This window comes from Oncorhynchus keta, chromosome 29, assembly GCF_023373465.1.
Source record: "Oncorhynchus keta strain PuntledgeMale-10-30-2019 chromosome 29, Oket_V2, whole genome shotgun sequence".
NCBI classification, from domain to species: domain Eukaryota; kingdom Metazoa; phylum Chordata; class Actinopteri; order Salmoniformes; family Salmonidae; genus Oncorhynchus; species Oncorhynchus keta.
The window spans coordinates 18419806-18443092 of NC_068449.1; the positions used below are offsets into that span (position 1 = coordinate 18419806).

The 23287-nt window shown below is 43.1% G+C and overlaps 2 protein-coding genes across 6 annotated transcripts; one reads left to right on the forward strand and one right to left on the reverse strand.

Moving 5' to 3' along the window:
- Window positions 1-749: 749 nt before the first annotated feature.
- Window positions 750-4416, forward strand: hmgcl (3-hydroxy-3-methylglutaryl-CoA lyase). Of its 2 annotated transcripts, none has more exons than XM_035742649.2 (9): window positions 750-902; window positions 1198-1287; window positions 1519-1626; window positions 1827-1922; window positions 2157-2305; window positions 2474-2537; window positions 2705-2893; window positions 3004-3129; window positions 3389-4416. In XM_035742649.2, exons 1-9 carry the CDS (start codon window positions 804-806, stop codon window positions 3488-3490), a joined length of 1023 nt encoding a protein of 340 aa, XP_035598542.1. In that variant the 5' UTR covers window positions 750-803; the 3' UTR covers window positions 3491-4416. The 2 variants fall into 2 exon arrangements, with proteins under 2 accessions (XP_035598542.1, XP_035598543.1); XM_035742650.2 differs by having other exon boundaries at window positions 770-902; window positions 1204-1287.
- A 2892-nt stretch (window positions 4417-7308) lies between these two features.
- gjb3 (gap junction protein beta 3) lies at window positions 7309-16335 on the reverse strand. 4 transcript variants are annotated; one of them, XM_035742654.2, is made up of 3 exons: window positions 13412-16335; window positions 12519-12670; window positions 7309-10578 (listed from the first exon to the last, which is right to left on the reverse strand). In XM_035742654.2, the coding sequence occupies exon 3, from the start codon at window positions 10497-10499 to the stop codon at window positions 9663-9665; it is 837 nt and encodes a 278-aa protein (XP_035598547.1). In that variant the 5' UTR covers window positions 10500-10578; window positions 12519-12670; window positions 13412-16335; the 3' UTR covers window positions 7309-9662. The 4 variants fall into 4 exon arrangements, with proteins under 4 accessions (XP_035598547.1, XP_035598545.1, XP_035598544.1 ...); XM_035742652.2 differs by having other exon boundaries at window positions 13281-13413; XM_035742651.2 differs by lacking the exon at window positions 13412-16335 and adding an exon at window positions 13115-13261.
- Window positions 16336-23287: the final 6952 nt, after the last annotated feature.

A 23287-nucleotide genomic window follows, 5' to 3' on the forward strand; every position in this document is an offset into this window, starting at 1 on the left:
TTTTATTGATTCATCAGGAAATGTCTTTCAATTTGAGTTTGATTATCTATGGTGGGGTCTAGGGCCATATTGCGGCTGTTCTTTGCTCACAAATGTTTTATAATGTTTTAAACCATTTGAACCAAAGTCAAAATAAAGGTTACGAGATAGAATAAAACATTAAAGTTAAAGACACTACAGTCACTCCCGTTCATGATGTAACTTCGCTTTCCAATATCCTTTTCAAAACAATTTGAGGTGTTTCAAGTCAACTTTACACCTGGTGCAAATCTAGGCTATATCTGGGCTGGTCAGTAGGTGGCAGTAATGTGCTACTTTTTTGTGGAGTAGAGGACCAGCAGAAGAAATTGTTGTATGCTGATACAGTGAAGAGAGTACAGTAGGATGGGTCAAAAGGTGAGGAATCCTGAGAGTATACGATATTTGACTTCAGAAGAGTTACAGGGTGTGTTGAGTGGTGGTGTCCCGTCCTCCCAGGCCATTGGCATGGTGCAGGAGCAGATAGGGTCAAAGTAGTGGAATGGGGTAGTGAGTTAACTGCAGAGAATAACCTGGGTGTATGAGACATTGCAGAAGACTTCATGGGGTGGTGATTAGAAATTTTAGGAAATAGTGGTATATAGGTGTAGGGTTAGTTGGTTTTCCTAAGAACAGGAATAATGAAGATAATTTAACGTAGGTAGGCCGGGGCTGGCCTCACACTTCAGTACAGTAGGTGGCGGTGTATGCACCTTAAAGTTGGATGCTATCTGCCAACCCAATCCCAAAGAAGAAATTTACGTCACTGCTAAGGCTGGACGAACATGGCGGCTGTCATGAGATTTGTCAACAGAAGCACCTTTGGTTCTAGAATGGGTCATCAATGTTTATCCTTCAGTTGTTCAGCAGCAGTGGCGAAATCAGTAAGTCCGTGTGTTTTCTTTCTTCAACGTCTCTCCAGTGCAGTGGCTTGTTTTTTTAAATCCATGTTTTATTTGATAAACACAAGTGCCTGTTATTACCCTAATTTAGCTAGCTAAGATTACTACAGTACTAGCTAACTGTTGGTTAAAATGAATGCTAAAGACCGCTTTTAAAATGTGCGTGAAATACTCTATTTTGTTATAACGAGCAATGTCATAGCCATAATGTGGTGTGTGTGTATTTACTTGTAGTTAGCTACGTGTACTGTCTCACACTTACCTCTGTTGTTGACAGGTACAGGTTGGTGCATCTGCAGGGAAGGCTCTCCCACAGAGGGTAAAGATAGTGGAGGTTGGACCCAGAGATGGTCTTCAGAATGAAAAGGTGTAGTAGTATTCCACATTATTAGGATTTCATGCTTTTTTTGCTGAGTCCACCGGTGAATTACATATTTTTTTGTGGTGCATTGAATAGAGCAGGTGTGGCTGGGTGGGCGTCGCTCAAACTCATGAGGAACCAGGAAGTATTTTTACAGTTCTGGGGAACTGTGTCAAAAGTCACCTGTTGCAGATGTTATTGTCATAACTCATGTCTCTCTCCTGCTGTCCCTGTTAGACTCTTGTCCCTACTGAAGTTAAGATTCACCTGATTGACATGCTCTCAGAGGCAGGCCTTCCTGTCATTGAAGCCACAAGCTTTGTCTCTCCAGAATGGGTCCCACAGGTGAGCTTACTAGAGTGTTTTGTTTACTCAACAACATGTCCTTTCACATTGTATATTCCAGATCATCACTGAATATCGGTGTCCATGCGACGACCATAGTTTGCTTTACAGATGTGTATTATGGATACTGTATTCATTCAACTATGAAAATAGTTGCAATTGCATCATTCGTGATGTGTCCTGTCCCTCCTGATTGACAGATGGCCGACCAGGTAGAGGTGATGAAGGGGATCAACAGACGGCCTGGTGTGTCCTATCCCGTACTGACCCCCAACCTCAAGGGCTTCCAGGCAGCTGTACATACCTCTGATTGGCTCCATGCACCTGTTATTGTGCTTACTGTGTCACCTCAACATCAAATAGACACATAACAGAAACACAGAGATGTTTGAGTAACTCATGTAACTCAGTAACTTATGTAACTCAGTAACTTAATAATTCCATCAAAGCTAATTATTAAACCATTGTAAGCACTGTGGTATTTGTAGACTGTAGGTATTGAGCAAGTATGTTGCTGGTTATTTTCTCAGGTGAAGGCAGGAGCAGCAGAGGTGGCCATATTTGGCGCTGCTTCTGAGCTGTTTAGTAAGAAGAACATCAACTGCTCTGTGGATGAGAGCCTGCAGCGCTTTGAGGAGGTCACCAAAGCAGCCAAAGAGGCCGGTGTGCGAGTCAGAGGGTAAGATTGACAGACAGACATAGGGAGAGGCAGAGGAAGAAAATGGGAGCGGTCGTGATTTTCAATGGGAAAGTCTATCAAATGCTGTAGGGTTGTTTACAGTTCTCTAAGACGTCATGTTGTTTGACTCCAGGGCATCAGTCTCACCTCCTTGCTCTGTTCCCTCAGGTATGTGTCATGTGTGCTGGGATGCCCATATGAGGGCCAGGTGTCACCAGACAAAGTGGCTCAGGTGAGTTCCTCTGACTCAGACCAAGCCCAGCATTCTATTACTTGGCACTGAGAACTGTCTCTTCATCTTCCCATATAATGTAATTATACTCCAAATAGATTTTATTAACAGTGTCATAGAGGTTTAAACCTGCTTGAAGATTTCACCTGTTGCTTTCTCTAATGCAGGTAGCCAAGCGTCTGTATTCCATGGGTTGCTATGAGATCTCTCTGGGCGACACCATAGGTGTGGGTACACCGGGCGGCATGGCTGAGTTGCTGGAGGCAGTGAGCAGGGAGGTGCCTGTTGACGCCTTGGCAGTCCACTGCCATGACACCTATGGTCAGGCTCTGGCCAACATCCTCATCGCCCTGCAGGTACTGCACAGTAAGACCTGAAACTGAGTGCAATATAGAGGACTCCTCTGATTTGGTGTATAAAAAGTACTGCAATACTTTTGGCATGAAGATGTTGTTTGTTTTTGCAGATGGGCATCAGTGTTGTGGACTCATCTGTGGCTGGCCTGGGCGGGTGTCCATATGCACAAGGGGCTTCTGGGAATGTGGCCACAGAGGATGTGGTGTACATGCTGCATGGACTCGGCATTCAGACGGTGAGAATTCACCTCTTCCCACTCTTTCTTTATCAGTCTCCCTCTTTCACTTCCTCCCTCAGTCCAATAGTCTGGCAATCTGTTACGAGAAAATGTTCTACTTCCTGTGCATTGAAAAATGAATTGTCTTCAGTGTTTACTTTTAACACAACACGTTTGACCGGGAGGAGTCCCAGTTCCCTTTTTAAACTGGTCAATACACATGTAAAGTTCCCTGTTTCAGTGTGACTCTGTTGTCCTCCTTCTCCCTCTGTCTCAGGGAGTGGACCTGCCCAAGCTGATGGATGCTGGAGCGTTCATCTGTCGTTCACTGAACAGAAAGACTAGCTCTAAAGTGGCCCAGGCAACCTGCAAACTCTGAACCTGGCTCCACGAAGGCCTATAAGAGGGATGTCACAAATGTTACCTACAGACATGGCCAGAAGGCATTACCAAGGCAAGGCACACACACACCTGTGTCACTTAGATGTAAAATACTTTGATTTAGCTGTAGGTAAAAGCGGTTGTAAGAACTGTGTGTGTTCCGTTATTTGATATAAGTCAAGTACCTTTCTTATAAATGAAAACATCCAAATAGTTGGAAAGCCTTGCTCAAGTGGTGCCTTCTCATTCTTCTCATGTCCTCCATACACCTGGTGCCTTGTCCTCTCCCTCTGTGTGCTCATTGCAAATGCACAAACGGTTTATTCAAAGTAAATTATGCTGTTGAATATGTATCTCATACCAAACTTGAATCAACAGAAAGTTAAATGAAGGTATTATTGACAGTTATTGTTGTATTGACCATTTGGGTGTACAAACAGCCTTGTCCTTATTTGTCAATCTTCATGTTCAGCCAGCTGTTGGAACTGTGGCTAAGGGATGAGTAATGCCAGTATATTGCAGTAGGTATCTAAAACAGACCTTGATGTTTGCAGAGTGGAATAGAAAACAGATCTATTGATGAGAATCAACTAATTGATTTATATTATGGGACAGGGAGTCACAGGATTTAGCCATTGTGTTGTCATGTTTGTTATTGTCATCTTCCGACTATCCTTACTTGAAAACCACTTGGGATTTGCAAACCTACCATATTAGGGCAGTAAAGTCCGTCATTCCAGCAGTTTTAATAGAATTTGAATGTTTTCGTCTGTTTAATTCTTGGTTTTGGTGTGTCTCATTTGTGAATGTAAATATTTATTGTAAAAGGTTGCACTTCTGAAATGACACTGTTAGAAAACTTTATCATAACTCTAAGGAAGCTAAATTCATTGCTGTATTTAAATAAATACAAATACTCTTTAATGAATGTGTTATGTATATTTAATTGAACAAATGGCATTGTGCATTTACACAGCCAGTGTCTGTGACACAGCTAACGGAAGTGTAGCCGAAATATGACATGATGAAGCATGACACTGCCTACCCAACCAGGACATAGAGATGAATCACCTAGAGTTCTGGTGAGTTTATAACACTAGACCAGTTGAGGAATCCACATTGCTTGCGGCAGGTAGCTTAGTGGTTAGAGCGTTGGGCCAGTAACCCAAAAGGTTGCTCGATCGAATCCCTGAGCTGACAAGGTAAAAAGCTGCCGTTCTGCCCCTGAACAACCCACTGTTCCTAGGCTGTCATTGTAAATAAGAATTTGTTCTTAACTGACTTGCCTAGTTAAATAAAGGTTAAAAAATACAGTGGGGCAAAAAAGTATTTATTCAGCCACCAATTGTGCAAGTTCTCCCACTTAAAAATATGAGAGAGGCCTGTAATTGTCATCAACCATGACAGACAATATGAGAGTAAAAAATCCAGAAAATCACATTGTAGGATTTTTAATGAATTTATTTGCAAATTATGGTGGAAAATAAGTATTTGGTCAACAAGCAAGATTTCTGGTTCTCACAGACCTGTAACTTCTTCTTTGAGGCTCCTCTGTCCTCTACTCGTTACCTGTATTAATGGCACCTGTTTGAACTTGTTAACAGTATAAAAGACACCTGTCCACAACCTCAAACAGTCACACTCCAAACTCCACTATGGCCAAGACCAAAGAGCTGTCAAAGGACACCAGAAACAAAATTGTAGACCTGCACCAGGCTGGGAAGACTGATTCTGCAATAGGTAAGTAGCTTGGTTTGAAGAAATCAACTGTGGGAGCAATTATTAGGAAATGGAAGACATACAAGACCACTGATAATCTCCCTCGATCTGGGGCTTCACGCAAGATCTCACCCCGTGGGGTCAAAATGATCACAAGAACGGTGAGCAAAAATCCCAGAACCACACGGGGGGGACCTAGTGAATGACCTGCAGAGAGCTGGGACCAAAGTAACAAAGCCTACCATCAGTAACACACTACGCCGCCAGGGACTCAAATCCTGCAGTGCCAGACGTGTCCCCCTGCTTAAGCCAGTACATGTCCAGGCCTGTCTGAAGTTTGCTTGAGAGCATTTGGATGATCCAGAAGAAGATTGGGAGAATGTTATATGGTCAGATGAAACCAAAATAGAACTTTTTGGTAAAAACTCAACTCGTCGTGTTTGGAGGACAAAGAATGCGGAGTTGCATCCAAAGAACACCATGCCTACTGTGAAGCATGGGGGTGGAAACATCATGCTTTTGGGCTTTTTTTCTGCAAATGTACCAGGACGACTGATCCGTGTAAAGGAAATAATGAATGGGGCCATGTATCGTGAGATTTTGAGTGAAAACCTCCTTCCATCAGCAAGGGCATTGAAGATGAAACGTGGCTGGGTCTTTCAGCATGACAATGATCCCAAACACACCGCCCGGGCAACGAAGGAGTGGCTTCGTAAGAAGCATTTCAAGGTCCTGGAGTGGCCTCGCCAGTCTCCAGATCTCAACCCCATAGAAAATCTTTGGAGGGAGTTGAAAGTCCGTGTTGCCCAGCAACAGCCCCAAAACATCACTGCTCTAGAGGAGATTTGTATGGAGGAATGGGCCAAAATACCAGCAACAGTGTGTGAAAACCCATGTGAAGACATTCAGAAAACGTTTGACCTCTGTCATTGTCAACAAAGGGTATATAACAAAGTATTGAGATAAACTTTTGTTATTGACCAAATACTTATTTTCCACCATAATTTGCTAATTAATTAATAAAAAATCCTACAATGTGATTTTCTGGATTTTTTTTCTAATTTTGTCTGTCATAGTTGAAGTGTACCTATGATGAAAATTACAGGCCTCTCTCATCTTTTTACGTGGGAGAACATGCACAATTCGTGGCTGACTAAATACTTTTTTGCCCCACTGTATATAATAATTCATTCATGGCACTCCAAAACCAATCAAAGGCAGTATCATTGAGATACCATAGGACGTACTGTACAGGAATAGAATCGGAGTCTTCTATGGACTAAGGGCTGGATTTAATCTGTATCGCTGAAGTTCAGTGTTACAGTGTGATAGAAATGTAAAGGCCATGTTCCCATGTTAGCGGAGACTGCAGTCACGGTAAACGCTGCATATGTCTGCTCAGTCGAAAATGTAGGTCACGCAATCTGTAACGCTTAAGCGATACTGATTGAATGGAACCCTAACCGTCATCTCAGTGGTGTGAGGTAATGGCTGAGTCATGTTCTGAGAGGTTGGGATTTTGCACTTAATGTAAAGCAAGTGATACAGAACAAACAGGCAGTGTTTGTCTTCCACACCTAGTAGTAAGCGACAGAGAACCTGACGGAGAAGCTGGATCTGCTATACTGAGATTCCTTTAGCTTGCTTACACTTCAGAGTCCTAGAGAAACATTCAAATAAAATGTTGTCCTTACCTGGTTGATACGTATGAGCCAACAATGACTTGGACATAAACATCAGAGAAATTCTGACTTCTAAATGAAAATGTACCCTAAAGCAATGGTATGCCAAAAACCAAGACTGTGTTGGGAACATCTATTCACTCTCTGTGCATGTGTGTACATTAATGAATGAAACATCCTGTATAAACAGGACTTCATTGCCCTGTGCTGCTGGCTTGGTCCTGTATGTCACATGGGGCTGTTTTAAGGTCCTGATTAGATATGCTCTGATCTAGTCACTCAGGCTAAGTCAGACAGAAATGGGGCCAAATATCGAATATTACTGAATAAAGAGTTACCTGAAGAGTAACTTTCCAGATAAAGTGAAACAGGAACAGGAATGAAGTTCACTACTGTAATATGAATGATACCAAAGTAAAATAAATGTTCATATTTTATTTATAAAAAATAATGTACAAAACAGAAGTTTGAAGCTGATTGTGAAGGTTCTATTCCTGACAATGTGAGGCTATCAGGTGTCCACACCATTGTTCACTGAGAAACATTGTTTTATCCACTTTTCTCTGTAGTCAGATTTTGTGCTCCAGCTTTCCAGCATTTACTTGGATACGTGGACTTGATAAATTAAACAGCAGCATTCCTTGTCTCTCATTTGAATCAACATAGGCTTTGGATGAGGAACATTTGTGTACAAACATGTACAAACACAGACAATCTGTTGTGGCATTACAACATAAATATGAGAGGAACCATGCAGATGTAGTCATGTAATAGAGTAAAACAATTTTAAAAAGTGATTAAATGATAGAGGAGCTTCTATTAGAATGCATGCTTTAAATAAAATAAAATAAATGATTAATTATGTTGGTGCACCATCGCCATGTAGTGGTAAGCCACTGTCCAGTTTAGACTAATCTTGCACCAACACTGTCAAAGCAAAGATATTTGTTATCATTCTGTTGTCTCATATTGAAGTCATAAAACAGAGAGTATACAAATGTCTTTGAGGCAAGAAACGACACATTTCAGTAATTAATAAGCAAATCTCTGAAATGCATTTTCTTTCTAGTAGTCTCTGTTTCTAGAGCGCCTTAGCACACCTCCAAAGTATTGGTGATGTGGGTGAATACCTCCGCCAGGTGTGTCTTGAATACATGCTTGTCACTCTGACAAAATAGTTCCCTATGAGCATTTCACTCTTCGCCCTCCCACCTGTTCCCTCAAATACCTTTTGGCACAGAGCAAATTTCATGTCTGCTGAGCGCAAACTTGACCGTTGTGAAAATTCTGTGCAACTTCCAGCGCGTGTTTAATGTGAACGTTGAGGCTGTACCCACTTTAAGTTACAGGTTCAGACGGTGGTCAAGAAGGCTACTGTGGCTATTTGATCATAATGTAGGCCTACCATCAAAAACAATGGAGAAAGTGTGTCTCATAACATTTTAACATTGAAATAGCTGTTCTATCATTCACCCTACAGTAGCAGCCAATGTGTGATCTTCAATGTAGCCCTACATTCCATGAGATTTAAAAGAAAACATGCAGGGTTTAACATTACCTTGTCCTTCAGACAATGAGGTGACTGAAAAGGTTATTGTATTGTTTGATGTAAGAAACCACTTTACAAAATAACATGCAGTATTATTCCCATAACATTATTTCAGAGAATCAGAAAAATGATGTTACCCTCTGCTGCCTATTGGCTACTTAGCTTAGTCAAACCTGTCTCAAAATACAACACTGCCCCTTTAAGACAACAAAAAAAAGCTCATACTCTATTCATATTTTCAAAGAAATGTACACGTTTTGTGCTCTTGTATGAAGCAATCACTCCCCCATTGCTGACTACAAATGATTTATAACTGGGCTAATAACTCACTAACTAGCAAAGGATATGAACAAAATGTGCACATGTGGCTACAAGCAGCTCTCGCTTTGATAAATAAAAAAGCGCATCTACTCACGACCGCTCATGCTGTAAACACAGTCAAGTTCAAAGCGAATGGCACAGATCCATACATGGCAATGATCAATTTGCATTTATAAACTGGGTGGTTCGAGCTCTGAATGCTGACTAGCTGAAAGCTGTGGTATATCAGACTGTTCTAATTACATTGGTAACCAGTTTATAATAGCAATAAGGCACTTCGGAGGTTTGTGGTATATGGCAAATATATCACGGCTAAGGACTGTGTCCAGGCACTCCACATTGCGTCGTGCAGAGAACAGCCCTTCTTATGCACGATGTATATTGGCCATAAACCACACCCCCGCAGGCCTAATTTCTTAAATAGGCCTACTGCAGCTCTGATTGGTTATTTCACACCGGTCTGTGTAGAGTACGGTCTGAGTCATGCGTGTCAATGCAATAGAATCCTACTCCGATGCGTTTTTCCTACAAAAAATGTATTGCATAGAGACAGTAGTTTTGCATGCTAACTCTTGCATAGTTCATGTTGTTTCACTATGTTGCATTGAAAGGGAAACGTTGATAGTAAAGGGAAATGGGTTGGAATGGTTCGTTATTCAGTCTGGCAGTAAGAGTTTAGTTGTATAAAATGGAATGTGGCTCACGACAGGCTTGTCTAGCCCCAGGGTCATGTACATCAATACAAAGCCTTGCTCCATGGCAGTATAGGGCAGTAAAAGCTAGGGCAGTAGAGACTTTGAGAAAAGTCTGTCTCTCATACAGGCTTGACCAATAAGGTGAGGCCTGGCTCCATAGGCCTTCATGTTTGGTTCAGTCTTGGGATAGAGTGGACATCCACTCTAGGACAGGTTAGGGGCAGAAACATGCATATGAGCCGGTAAGGTGGCTTGTAGGTGGCCTGGAAACTGGGGATTTAAGGATTGTTTCTCCAGCCGAGACATAGGTAGAGTGCTGCAGTCGCTGCAGGAATTCTCCTTGTTGTACCGTTCATGCAAGGCCAAGGTGCGCTCTCTTCTCTTCATCTTTTGTGCTTTGCGAGCGATGCCCTTGGAGATGAGGTAGATGATCTCACAGACGTTGAGCACGATGCAGAGGGCCGAGGCGCCCACCATGAAGTAGGTGAAGACCTTCTTCTCTGTGGGGTGGCCGATGTAGCAGTCCACCTGATTGGGGCATGGGCTGACCTCACACTTGACCAGCCTGGGCAGGTAGAAGCTGTCATAGATTTTGTGGAGGATGTAGAGGAAGGAGATCTCGATGCCTGTCTTGACGAAGAGGCTGAGCAGGTAGGTCCACCAGAGGCCGCCGTGCTTTTTGCCTGTGTTCTCGTACAGCTTGGCCTTGTTGCCATGCTTGGCATGGTACTTCCGCTCACGTTCATCGCGATACGCCACATGCATCACCACCATCAAGGAGGGGCAGGTGACGAAGATGAGCTGCAGGGCCCACAGGCGGATGTGCGAGATGGGGAAGTAGTGGTCGTAGCAGACGTTAGCACAGCCGGGCTGCTTGGTGTTGCAGTCAAAGTCCTTCTGCTCATCGCCCCACACGCGTTCTGCCGCCACCACGTACACCATTACCCTGAACACAAACACCACAGAGAGCCAGATACGGCCGAAAGCAGTGGAGTACTTATTCACCCCACTCAGGAGGGCTTGGAAGGTCTTCCAATCCATGATTGGGGCTGGATGTTGACAGCCCACCTTTTTAGAATGAGCTTTCTTTAGTTTGATTACTATGGATTACTGGAGCAACCTGAGTAGATAAAAGAGACGATGGGGGAGAGAGGCATCAATATATGGTATGGTATGAATTAATTTCACAATCACTTAAAGATTGTTGGGTGGGTGTAGGGCTATTACTTTGATGTGCCTTTTATAGAAACCAGAAGTATAATATCTATTTTTTGAGAAATGAACTTGAATGCACTGGCATTTTGTTTCCCCTTTTCAATAGATTTGTCATTAGTATATTTCCACATATCCCACATGTTGACATGCATATAAAGTGAACTTTGTCAACAAAGATCACCTTTTATCCTTGTAATATTTACCTGAGAAGGTTTACACAACCAAAAGGTTTACACACATGTACAGTGCATTCGGAAAGTATTCAGACCTTTTGAATTTTTCCACATTTTCTTACATTACAGCCTTATTCTAAAATTGATTAACCCCCCCTCAATCTACACACAATACCCCACAATGACAAAGCAAAAACAGGTTTTTAGAAATGTTTGCACATTTATAAAAAAATAAATAATAATAATATCATATTTAGATAAGTATTCAGACCCTTTACTCAGTACTTTGTTGAAGCACCTCTGACGCAGCTCTGCACACCTGTATTTGGGGAGTTTCTCCCATTCTTCTCTGCAGATCTTCTCAAGTTCTGTCAGGTTGGATGGGGCTATTTTCAGGTCTTTCCAGAGATGTTCGATCGGGTTCAAGACCGGGCTCTGGCTGACCCACTCAAGGACATTGAGACTTGTCCTGAAGTCACTCCTGCGTTGTCTTGGCTGTGTGCGTAGGGACGTTGTCCTGTTGGAAGGTGAACCTTCACCCCAGTCCGAGGTCCTGAGCACTCTGGAGCAGGTTTTCATCAAGGATCTCTCTGTACTTTGCTCCATTCATCTTTCCCTTGATCCTGAATAGTCTCCCAGTCCCTGCCGCTGAAAAACTGCCACCACCATGCTTCACTGTAGGGATGGTGCCAGGTTTCTTCCAGGCATGATGCTTGGCATTCAGGCCAAAGAGTTCAATCTTGGTTTCATCAGACCAGAGAATCTTGTTGCTCATGGTCTGAGAGTCTTTTGGTGACTTTATGTAGAAATTAGTAAAAATAAAGAAAACCCCTGGAATGAGTAGGTGTGTCCAAACTTTTGACTGGTACTGTTTGTAAATCAGGTATTTATTTGTAATACATTTGCAAACATTTCTAAAAACCTGTTTTGTCATTATGGGGTATTTAATTTAATACATTTTAGAATAAGGCTGTAACGTAACAAAATGTGGAAAAAGTCAAGGTGTCTGAATACTTTCCGAATGCACTGTAAATGTGGCAATTGATCAATTCGAATTTTGGGGGGGAAATTACAATTGAGCAAGGTGGCAATGCAAATGAAGACATATGCTGCTATAGTAGGTATTGGTTTCACTTGCTTTACCACACACCGACCTAGCTATAACAGTTGGGATGTCTGTGATATTGGATAAGTATGATTTTCCTAATAAATCAGAAGTTTACTGTTTGGCTGTACAGGGAAGGACATCAGTGCCCATCATCTTTCTCTATTTTTTTCTTTATTCCCGTCATTGCTCATGCCTGCTTAAAAATGTAACATAAAGCCAATGTGAACTGTTCCAACATTATCCCCAAAAAAGGAATGGATACAGTTCAACGTACAGGCACCATGGTTCTTCATCAAACTAGCTTTTACTCATAACCTCTTCTATTGCGCATTTTCAGGTGGCTGTATAAACTTTTATGATACGTTGGTACAATGTACGGTAAATCTCCGAATTTTGTCAAACAACGTCAATTGAATAGGTGACGCATGTCAAAACGTAGGCTACAATTTAACACCAACGCAATAAAACAATACAAATGCCTACACCCCATGCTCAACTCATTCACACACCAAAAGTAAGTAACAGATTACATTTAAAAAAATAGATAGCCTACATTCCACTTACTTAACAAATGTTAATCCGTTGTTTGTGCTTTTGTTCATAAATCACTTTTTTTTCCTGTAGATTTATTTTGGGTTAATTCGTTTTACGCCGAGATTTAGACCGCTCTTCAGGTAGAACGTCGTTGTCTTGAGTAATGGGTCGTTGGAGTATGCCTGTGGGTGGGGGGAAAAATTCTTGTAGCTGTAGGATTTACAGATTTTTTTCGCTGGAATACACAACTCTTCGCTCTTTTATGATCGGTCTGAAGCATCCACTAATCACACCAGTTCGATAGATATCTGCCTCCTGACAGTCCAGACTGCACTTTTACAATGATAAAGAAATTGTGAATTTGTCCTTCACATGGCATATTATATGTAAAATATAATAAAACACATCTGGTTTGACTAATTATTAAACTTTCCTGTGTTATTCCCTTACTAACACAAAAGCAAATAGACCCATTTTATATAGTTTACTTGATCAATTAGAGCTCAGATATTATGGTTAATGTCAGGTGATTCTTAGTGACAACAATGGATTAGCCTAATAATGTGTTGGTTGATGAAAGAACTACAATATTACATACTCAAACCAAATTTTAAAAAATGACTAACACAATAAATAGTTTCCATGCACAGTCCTTTCTTCCAGTTAAAACGTGTTCCAGAAGGCCTCCAGCCCTCCACTAAAGTAAGAGACCACCACACCCAGAGGTGAATAACAGTTGTTGTTCTTCTGCTGTTCCTCACACCCGATTGGTGGAAAGTATCAAACGTTTACCTGGTCCAAGGTAGCTCTCTATTGTGGGATGAAGAGGTGGGGCATGGCAGGGGCACTCTCAAATCATCAAGGGAATTAATCCTTTCAGTTTTTTCCATAAAGGCAAAACAATTACTTATCATGTTACTTACTGTATCTTTTGCCTGTGTGAAGCAGGATGGGAAATCTGACACCACTTGAAGCTGGGATGTCACTCCTTCCATTTCATTCGCTCTCCCGACCGTCCATCAACTCCTGGCTGAACCCTACATCACAGCCACTAACAACGCATATGCCTGGAATCATTACATCATAACGCAGCATAACGCTGTAGCACATTCAGATATCGATTTACAGACATGTTCTCTAACACTAAATATACAAATACATATTCTACAGTTATAAGGAAAGTGAAATCTTATAGTTAGTCATTTTATAAATTGATTATACTTTATTTAGAAAAAAAATCTAAATGTATATTCATACAGTTTTGTTAAATAGGAAATACAGTGCATTCAGCTCCCTTCCCTTTTTCCAAATGTAGTTATGTTACATCCTTATTGTAAAATGTATTAAATACACATTTTTAATCATCAATGTACAACAATACCCCATAATGACAAAGCAAAAACAGGTTAATAAATGTTTGCAAATTTATTACAAATAAAAAAATAGAAATACCTTATTTACATAAGTATTCAGACCCTTTGCTATTAGACTTGAAATTGAGCTCAGGTGCATCCTGTTTCCATTGATCATCCTTGAGATGTTTCTACAACTTGGAGTCCACCGGTGGTAAATTCAATTGATTGGACAAGATTTGGAAAGGCACACACCTGTCTATATAAGGTCCCACAGTTGACAGAGCATGTCAGATCCAAAAACCATGTCATGAGGTCAAAGGAATTGTCCGTAGAGCTCCGAGACAGGATTGTGTCGAAGCACAGGTCTGGGGAGCATTGAAGTTCCCCAAGAACACAGTGGCCTCCATCATTCTTAAATAGAAGAAGTTGGGAACCACCAAAACTCTTCCTAGAGCTGGCCGCCCAGCCAAACTGAGAAATCGGGGGGAGCTTCAGAGTTCCTCTGTGTAGATGGGAGAACCTTCCAGAAGGTCAACCATCTCTGCAGCACTCCACCAATCAGGCCTTTATAGTAGAGTGGCCAGACGGAAGCCAAACAGCATAGGTAGGGGTCCCCTCGATGTCCCGGGTGGGGGGGGTGGCATCAGCCAGGGGACTAGAAACCACCGGCCTGAGGAGGGAAACATGAGAGTGAGGAGGGTGAGATCCGGTAGTTGACAGGGAGTTCTATCCGATAGGTTAGCTCATTGACCCTCCGGAGGACCTTGAAGGCCCCACAAATCGGAGGCTCAACTTCCGGCAGGGCAGAAGGAGCGGAAGATTCCTGGTGGAGAGCCAGACGGGATCACCAGGATGGAACACGGGAGCCTCACTGCAGTGGAGGACCGCTTGATGGGCTGGAGGACACTCACAGGACCCTCCACTAACGTGGAATCACAGGGTGCAGGAAAGAAGGTCTTCCGGGATCCTGGTCCCCATTCGGAGATTCTCATCTTTGACCAAGAGACCTTGAGGTTATGGAGTTCGAGCCACGGGAGGCCAAGGGTGACTTTGTGTGTGGGTACGGTGATGAAGAAGGGAAGGCTTTCCTGGTGCTTGGGTCCCACGTGAGGGTGAGTGGTGCTGTGACCTGAGTAATTGTGCCGGATCCCAATGGTCGCATATCCAGGGCTTGGACAGGAAAAGAAGAGGAGAGAGGGTATGAGGTTAACTTCAGGGAGGAGGCAAGGGCCTGGTTGATAAAGTTCCCTGCGTCACCGGAGTCCACTAGAGCTGTAGAGACAACACCTGAGGGACAGCCTGCCAGTGAAATGGGAACCAGAAAGGGTTTGGTGTTAACGATAATGGAAGACTCACGCCTACACAGCTCTGCTCTTGTGGAACCTGGGTTAGGATGCACCGGACACCACTGAAGCTGGTGCCTCTTCCGGCAATGCCGCTCTGCCGTGGAGAGGTGTGTGGCCCCTACCTCCATGGGTTCAGGCTCTGCATCAGGACAGCCAAAGCAGGGAGGTAAGTGGCGAGGTGGACACCAACACTCCGAAGAAGGTTATCCAGACGGATGGCCATTGCGATGAGAGCATCCAAGGATATGTTGTCATCTCGACATGCCAACTCTGTTTGGACCTCTTCGTGCAGTCCACTGCGGAATAGAGTGCGGAGCACCGGCTCATTCCATCCTCTGGAGGCTGCCACAGTCCGAAAGGTGAGGGAGTACTCCGCAGTGGTCTGGGCACCCTGCTGGAGTTGGAAAAGTTGCTCACCTCCCCTCTCTGAAGTATGGTCAAAGACCGCCCTGAACCTCTCATAGGAGAGTTCCTCCTCTCCTCTCTCCCAGATGGCATTAGCCCACTCCAATGCCAATCTGGTCAGCAAGGAAATGACTGTGGCAACCTTGGCCCTCTTGGTGGTGGGGGCTCCCATCTGATAGGCAAAATAGAGGGAGCACTGGAGTAGGAAGCCACAGCATTTCAATGGAGTGCCATCAATCTTCTCCGGAAAGGACAGTTGGGCATCGCTGACCTAGGTGGATGGCTGGGTAGGCTGGGGGACTGGCTCACTGTGACGACCCATTGTAGGAGGCCCTCTGTCAGAGGTATGGAGAACCTCGCTGGTGGTGTCAAGGCAGTGGAGAACGCAGAGGACCTCCTTCATGGTTGTACCCAGTAGAGCCAGCTGGGCGTGGTGTTGCTGCAGTCGATGACACTGTTCTTCGACCGTCTGGAAGATGGTGAAATCATCTGCTGCTTCCAGTATTTTTGAGGCAGTATTCTGTCACGAAGACACAGGAAGCAGGTGCAGATGATGAGTTTAATAATAACAAGCATGGCAAGTTACAAAACAAGAGAAGTGTCTGGACATGAAAAACAGAACCAGTACTGCCTGATGACTGAGGGTGGTGAGGGCTATATGAAGGGAGAGTAATCAGGGTGGTGATGAAGTCCAGGTGTGGTTGCCAGGAAGGGTGATTAGTAGACCGGCGAGGGAGCAGGAGTAGGCGTGACGATTGTGGGAGCACCTCCTCTAAGAGTATGAATTAAGCTGTTTGTGAAGGTTTGAATCCTAAGCAACCTGCATACACATTGTTTGAAGAACAATAAATCAACATAGCTGTATTAGGTCTAAGCTGTGTGCTGGAAAACATAGTAGAGTTTGGGTGGAGTAGGCATTGTGGTGCTCGTGAATTTCCTTTATTTTTTCGGCTTCAGACAACTTCACTTAAAACATATTTTTTTGTTAGTTTATAGACAACTAAGAAAGAGAGTTCAAAATCTCCATGCCAATAACAGCTAGTTTTCACTTTTCCCCTTCCCACTTCCAGACAGTCCAAGCAATATTGTTGCTTGAGAAATGTCTCTTAGCTAAGAAGCTATATTTGTTTATTTTTTAATAATTTGAATTGAAAATCACAGTAAGGTACTTCATTGTGACCCAGAAATTATTTGATATTGGGATAAAAACGTCTGCATTGGACCTTTAAGTTGCCTGCATTTTCGTTGGGTTTCTTTCCCCTCAATTCATTGAAGAAACATTATTTTGACTTTTGTTTGTTGCATTGACATGGTTGCTTCAGAAAGCGATAGATGAGAAGTATCATCTGTCCTATGTGGTCTCTTTATTCCCTTCCCTTATTCTTATTATTCATGGACATTGAGAGGCCAGGGGTGGCTTACTATGGAAAATGGAGATCAATACAAATACAAATCTCCAAGAAAATGGGATGTGGCTAATCTCTTTGATACCACAACCACTTTTATGAGAAGACTTCAGAGACAAGCTTTCATATAGAGTGTTCACAATAACTTTTACTGTATTGCTGGGCTGATGTTCGTAGGACAAAGTGTCTCAGTATCTTTTCAGGTGGCCATAAGAGCATCTTTGTTGGGATAATATTTGTGGGCAACCACAAACATTGCCATTGGTGAATGGAAAAGAACATCATGTCTGCTTGTGCTAATGCCCAATCCATGTCAGAACATGTTAGCTCTGTTTGGAGATTTGCTTCTATTCAACGCTATCACGTTACTGTACAGTTGAAGTTTACATACACCTTAGCCAAATACATTTAAACTCAGTTTTTCACAATTCCTGAAATTAATCAGAGTAAAAATTATCTGTCTTGGGACAGTTAGGATCACCACTTTATTTTAAGAATGTGAAATGTCAGAATAATAGTAGAGAGAAAGATTTATTTCAGCTTTTATGTCATTCATCACATTCCCAGTGGGTCAGAAGTTTACATGCACTCAATTAGTATTTGTTAGTATTGCCTTTAAATTGTTTAACTTGGTTCAAACGTTTCGGGTAGCCTTCCACAAGCTTCTCACATTAAGTTGGGTGAACTTTGGCCCATTCCTCCTGAGAGAGCTGGTGTAAATGAGTCAGGTTTGTAGGCCTCTTTGCTCGCACACACCTTTTCAGTTCTGCCCACAAATTTTCTATAGGATTGAGGTCAGGGCTTTGTGATGGCCACTCCAATACCGTGACTTTGTTGTCCTTAAGCCATTTTGCCGCAACTTTGGAAGTATGCTTGGGGTCATTGTCCATTTGAAGACCCATTTGCGACCAAGCTTTAACTTCCTGACTGATGTCTTGAGATATTGCTTCAATATATCCACATAATTGTCCTGCCTCATGAAGCAATCTATTTTGTGAAGTGCACCAGTCCCTCCTGCAGCGAAGCACCCCCACAACATCATGGTGTTCTTCAGCTTGCAAGCCTCCCCCTTTTTCCTCCAAACATAACGATGGTCATTATGGCCAAACAGTTCTATGTTTGTTTCATCAGACCAGAGGATATTTCTCCAAAAAGTATGATCTTTGTCCCCATGTGCAGTTGTAATCTGTAGTCTGGCTTTATTATGGAGGTTTTGGAGCAGTGGCTTCTTCCTTGCTGAGCGGCCTTTCAAGTTATGCCAATATAGGACTCGTTTTACTTTGGATATAGATACTTTTGTACCTGTTTCCTCCAGCATATTCACAAGGTCCTTTGCTGTTGTTCTGGGATTGAGTTCATCTCTAGGAGACCGAACATGTCTCCTTTCTGAGCGGTATGATGGCTGCTTGGTCCCATGCTATTTATACTTGTGTACTATTGTTTGTACAGATGAACGTGGTACCTTCAGGCGTTTGGAAATTGCTTCCAAGGATGAACCAGACTTGTGGAGGTCTTGGCTGATTTCTTTTGATTTTATCCATGATGTCAAGCAAAGAGGCACTGAGGTTGAAGATAGGCCTTGAATTACATCACAGGTACACCTCCAATTGACTCAAATGAAGTCAATTAGCCTATCAGAAGTTTCTAAAGCCATGACATAATTTTCTGGAATTTTTCAAGCTGTTGAAAGGCACAGTCAACTTGCTGTAAGTAAACTTCTGACCCACTGGAATTGTGATACAGTGAATTATAAGTGAAATAATCTGTCTGTAAACAATTGTTGGAAAAATTCCTTGTGGCTTGCACAAAGTAGATGTCCTAACCGACTTGCCAAAACTATAGTTTGTTAACAAGAAATTAGTGGTGTTTGTAAAAATCTGTTTAGAAGCCTCTTGGACCTAGACTTGGTGCTCCGGTACCGCTTGCCATGTGGTAGCAAAGAGAACAGTCTATGGCTAGGGTGGCTGGAGGTTTTGACAATTTTTAGGGACTTCCTCTGACACCGCCTGGTCCAGAGGTCCTGGAAGGCAGGGAGCTTAGCCCCGGTGATGTACTTGGCCATACGCACTACCCTCTGTAGTGCTTTGCCGCCGGAGGCCAAGCAGTTGCCATTCCAGGCAGTGATGCAAACAGTCAGGATGCTTTGGATGGTGCAGCTATAGAAATAACCTTTTGAGGATCTGAGGACCCATTCCAAGTCTTTTCAGTCTCCTGAGGGGGAATAGGTTTTGTCGTGCCCTCTTCACGAATATCTTGGTGTGCTTGGACCGTGTTAGTTTGTTGGGGATGTGGACACCAAGGAACTTGAAGCTCTCAACCTGCTCTACTCCAGCCCTGTCGATGAGAATGGGGGTGTGCTCTGTCCTTCTTTTCCTGTAGTCCACAATTATCTCTTTTGTCTTGATCATGTTGAGGGAGAGGTTGTTGTCCTTGCACAACACGGTTAGGTCTCTGACCTCCCTATAGACTGTCTCATTGTTGTCAGTGATCAGGCCTACCACTGTGTCATCTGCAAACTTAATGATGGTGTTGAAGTTGTGCCTGGCCGTTGTGCCTGGTTCAGTGTGGTGGATGTGTTGTTACCTACCCTTACCACCTGGGTGCGGACCATCAGGAAATCCAGGATCCAGTTGCAAGGGAGGTGTTCCACAGGTGTGGCACAACAAGAAGTTAATTAAACAGCATGATAATTACACAGGTGCACCTTGTGTTGGGTTCAATTAAAGGCCACTCTGAAATGTGCAGTTTTGTCACACAACACAATGGCACAGATGTCTCAAGTTTTGAGTGAGTGTGCAATTGGCATACTGACTGCAGGAATGTCCACCAGAGCTTTTGGCAGAGAATTTAATGTACATTTCTCTACCATAAGCCACCTTCAACATCATTTTAGAGAATCTAGCAGTACATCCAACCGGCCTCACAACCAAAGACCATGTGCAACCACACCAACCCAGGACCTCCACATCTGGCTTCTTCCTCTGCGGGATCGTCTGAGGCCAGCAATCAGGACAGCTGATGAAACAGTGGGTTTGCACAAGAGAAGAATTTATACACAAGCTGTTATAAACCACCACAGGAAAGCTCATTTGCGTACTCGTCGTCCTCACCAGGGTCTTGACCTGATTGCAGTTCGGTGTCGTGACTGACTTCAGTGGGCAAATGCTCACCTTTAATGGCCACTAGCATGCTGGAGAAGTGTGCTCTTCACTCTTTCAACTGTACATGACAGATGGGAGACACCATGTATGGCATGGTGTGGGCAAGCTGTTTGCTGATTTCAACGTTGTGAACAGAGTGCCCCATGTTGGCGGAGGGGTTATGGTATGGGCAGGCATAAGCTACGAACAACCAGCACAATTGCATTTTATCGATAGCAATTAAAATGCAGAGATGAAGTGACAAGATCCTGAGGCCCAATTGTCATGCCATTCATCCTCCGCCATCACCTCATGTTACAGCACTATAATACACGGCTCCATGTCGCAAGGATAGGTACACAATTCCTGGAAGTTGAAAATATCCCAGTTCTTCCATGGCCTGCATACTCACCAGACATGTCACCCATTGAGCAGGTTTGAGATGCTCTGGATCAACGTGCACGACAGCGTGTTCCAGTTCCTGCCAATATCCAGCATCTTCGCACAGCCATTGAAGAGGAGTAGGACAGCATTCCACAGGCCACAATCAACAGCATGATCAACTCTATGCAAAGGAGATGTGTTGCGCTATATGAGGCAAATGGTATATCTGTATATCTGTCATCAAAAAGAAAGGAGGACCAGGGCACTCTTCATGTAATTGATTAAAATGCCTTTATTAGTATGGCATGTTAAATAGAAACATTTTTTTTTTAAACCGACGCGTTGCGGCTGCATGGCCTTCGTCAGGGAGTACAAAAAAGGAATACAAGGTCAGATGTATATCTGTATTCCCAGTTCTGTGGAATCCATAGATTAGAACCTAGTGAATTTATTTAAATTGATTGATTTCCTTACTGTAACTCGGTAAAATCTTTGAAATTGTTGCATGTTGCGTTTATATTTTTGTTCAGTGTATAAGACATCTGCCTTGGCAACACTTCCTGTATTTTATGCACTTTAGGAGACAGGGAGTTCCTTTTTTTGCTCCAGTTCGAGAACTGGTCCAGGCAGTTTGCTGGGTGCACCTGACAGAATGCACACCATGTCTCCACACGCTGAGAGAACAGGAAAACGACTACAATGTTCTGTGTCTGTCAGTACACTGCTCTATTAGACAGTGAAAACAGCAGGGGCAAGTGCTAACAGGGAAAATGAGGAGTTAGGGCAGAACTAAAAGAGAATCCTGTACAGTCTACCTGCTGCCAAGGTGTGTTATTTTCTTTGTCTACACAGTGAAAGACCCACAAGTCCTGATTCAAGAGGCTGAATAGAGAGAAATAACATTCTGTGTCAACAGACCAGGTCCAACCTTGATTCCTGGTTGATTATTACAGAGTTAATTTTTACAGAACACAAAAACATACACTTCATTGAACAACTGAAATTCCCCTTTCTGGAATACAAAGTGAGACTAACTTGTTCGATTTCACTTCACAGCCCTGTGTTCACCTTTACTACACATATCATCCCTTTTATGATCTCTAATTTCCATGTAAACAGAGGAGTCACCTGTCCCAGAGACTGACAGGTAAATTTCCTCTACTGGGAGGGTCGCCTACCACCCTGGCTAACGTATAAAACTGGTGATTGGACCGGTCCTCTTATACAATTAGAGTGTTGCTCATACTGTATGTTCTGATCCCCATATAGAATGATTGTCATTAATATGTGACAAATGCACTAGTGCTGATATGGGACTAATCTCAACACTCATACCCGGCACTGAAACATGCATGACAGCACCAGCTGTTCCGGAAAACTGTGTGATCCCACTCTCTGCAGCCGATGTGAGTAAGACCTTTAAACAGGTCAACATTCACAAGGCCGCAGGGCCAGATGGATTACCAGGACGTGTACTGCGAGCATGTGCTCACCAACTGGAAAGTGTCTTCAGTGACATTTTCAACCTCTCCCTGTCAGAGTCTGTAATACCAGCATGTTTTAAGCAGACCACCATAGTATCTATGCCCAAGAATGCTTGTGTAACCTGCCTATATAACTACTGACATGTATCACTCACAGGCTGTAGCCATGAAGTGCTTTGATAGGCTGGTCATGGATCACATCAACACCATTATCCCAGAAACCCAAGACCCGCTCCAATTTGCTTACCGCCCTAACAAATCCACAAATAATGCAATCTCTTTTGCACTCCACACTGCCCTTTCCCACCTGGACAAAAAAAGTCAAGTTTACATACACCTTAGCCAAATACATTTAAACTCCGTTTTTCACAGTTCCTGACATTTAATCAGAGTAAAAATTCCCTGTCTTAGGTCAGTTAGAATCACCGCTTTATTTTAAGAATGTGAAATGTCAGAATAATAGTAGAGAAAATTATTTATTTAAGCTTTTATTTATTTCATCACATTCCCAGTGGGTCAGAAGTTTACATACACTCAATTAGTATTTGGTAGCATTGCCTTTAAATTGTTTAACTTGGGTCAAACGTTTTGTGTAGCCTTCCACAAGCTTCCCACAATAAGTTGGGTGAATTTTGGCCCATTCCTCCTGACAGAGCTGGTGTAACTGAGTCAGGTTTGTAGGCCTCCTTTCTCGCACACACCTTTTCAGTTCTGCCCACAAATTTTCTATAGGATAGAGACCACTCCAATACCTTGACTTTGTTGTCCTTAAGCCATTTTGCCACAACTCTGGAAGTATGCTTGGGGTCATTGTCCATTTGGAAGACCCATTTGCAACCAAGCTGTAACTTGATGTAACTGATGTCTTGAGATGTTGCTTCAATATATCCACATAATTGTCCTGCCTCATGATGCCATCTATTTTGTGAAGTGCACCAGTCTCTCCTGCAGCAAAGCACCCCCACAACATGATGCCTCCACCCCCGTGCACGGTCAGGCATGACTTCAACACCATCATTAAGTTTGCAGATGACACAACAGTGGTAGGTCTGATCACCGACAATGGCGAGACAGCCTATATGGAGGAGGTCAGAGACCTGGCCGTGTGGTGCCAGGACAACAACCTCTTCCTCAACATGATCAAGACAAAGGAGATGATTGTGGACAACATGAAAAAGAGGACCGAGCATGTCCCCATTCTCATCGACGAGGCTGTAGTGGAGCAGGTTGAGAGCTTCAAGTTCACATCACCAACAAACTAACATGGTCCAAGCACACC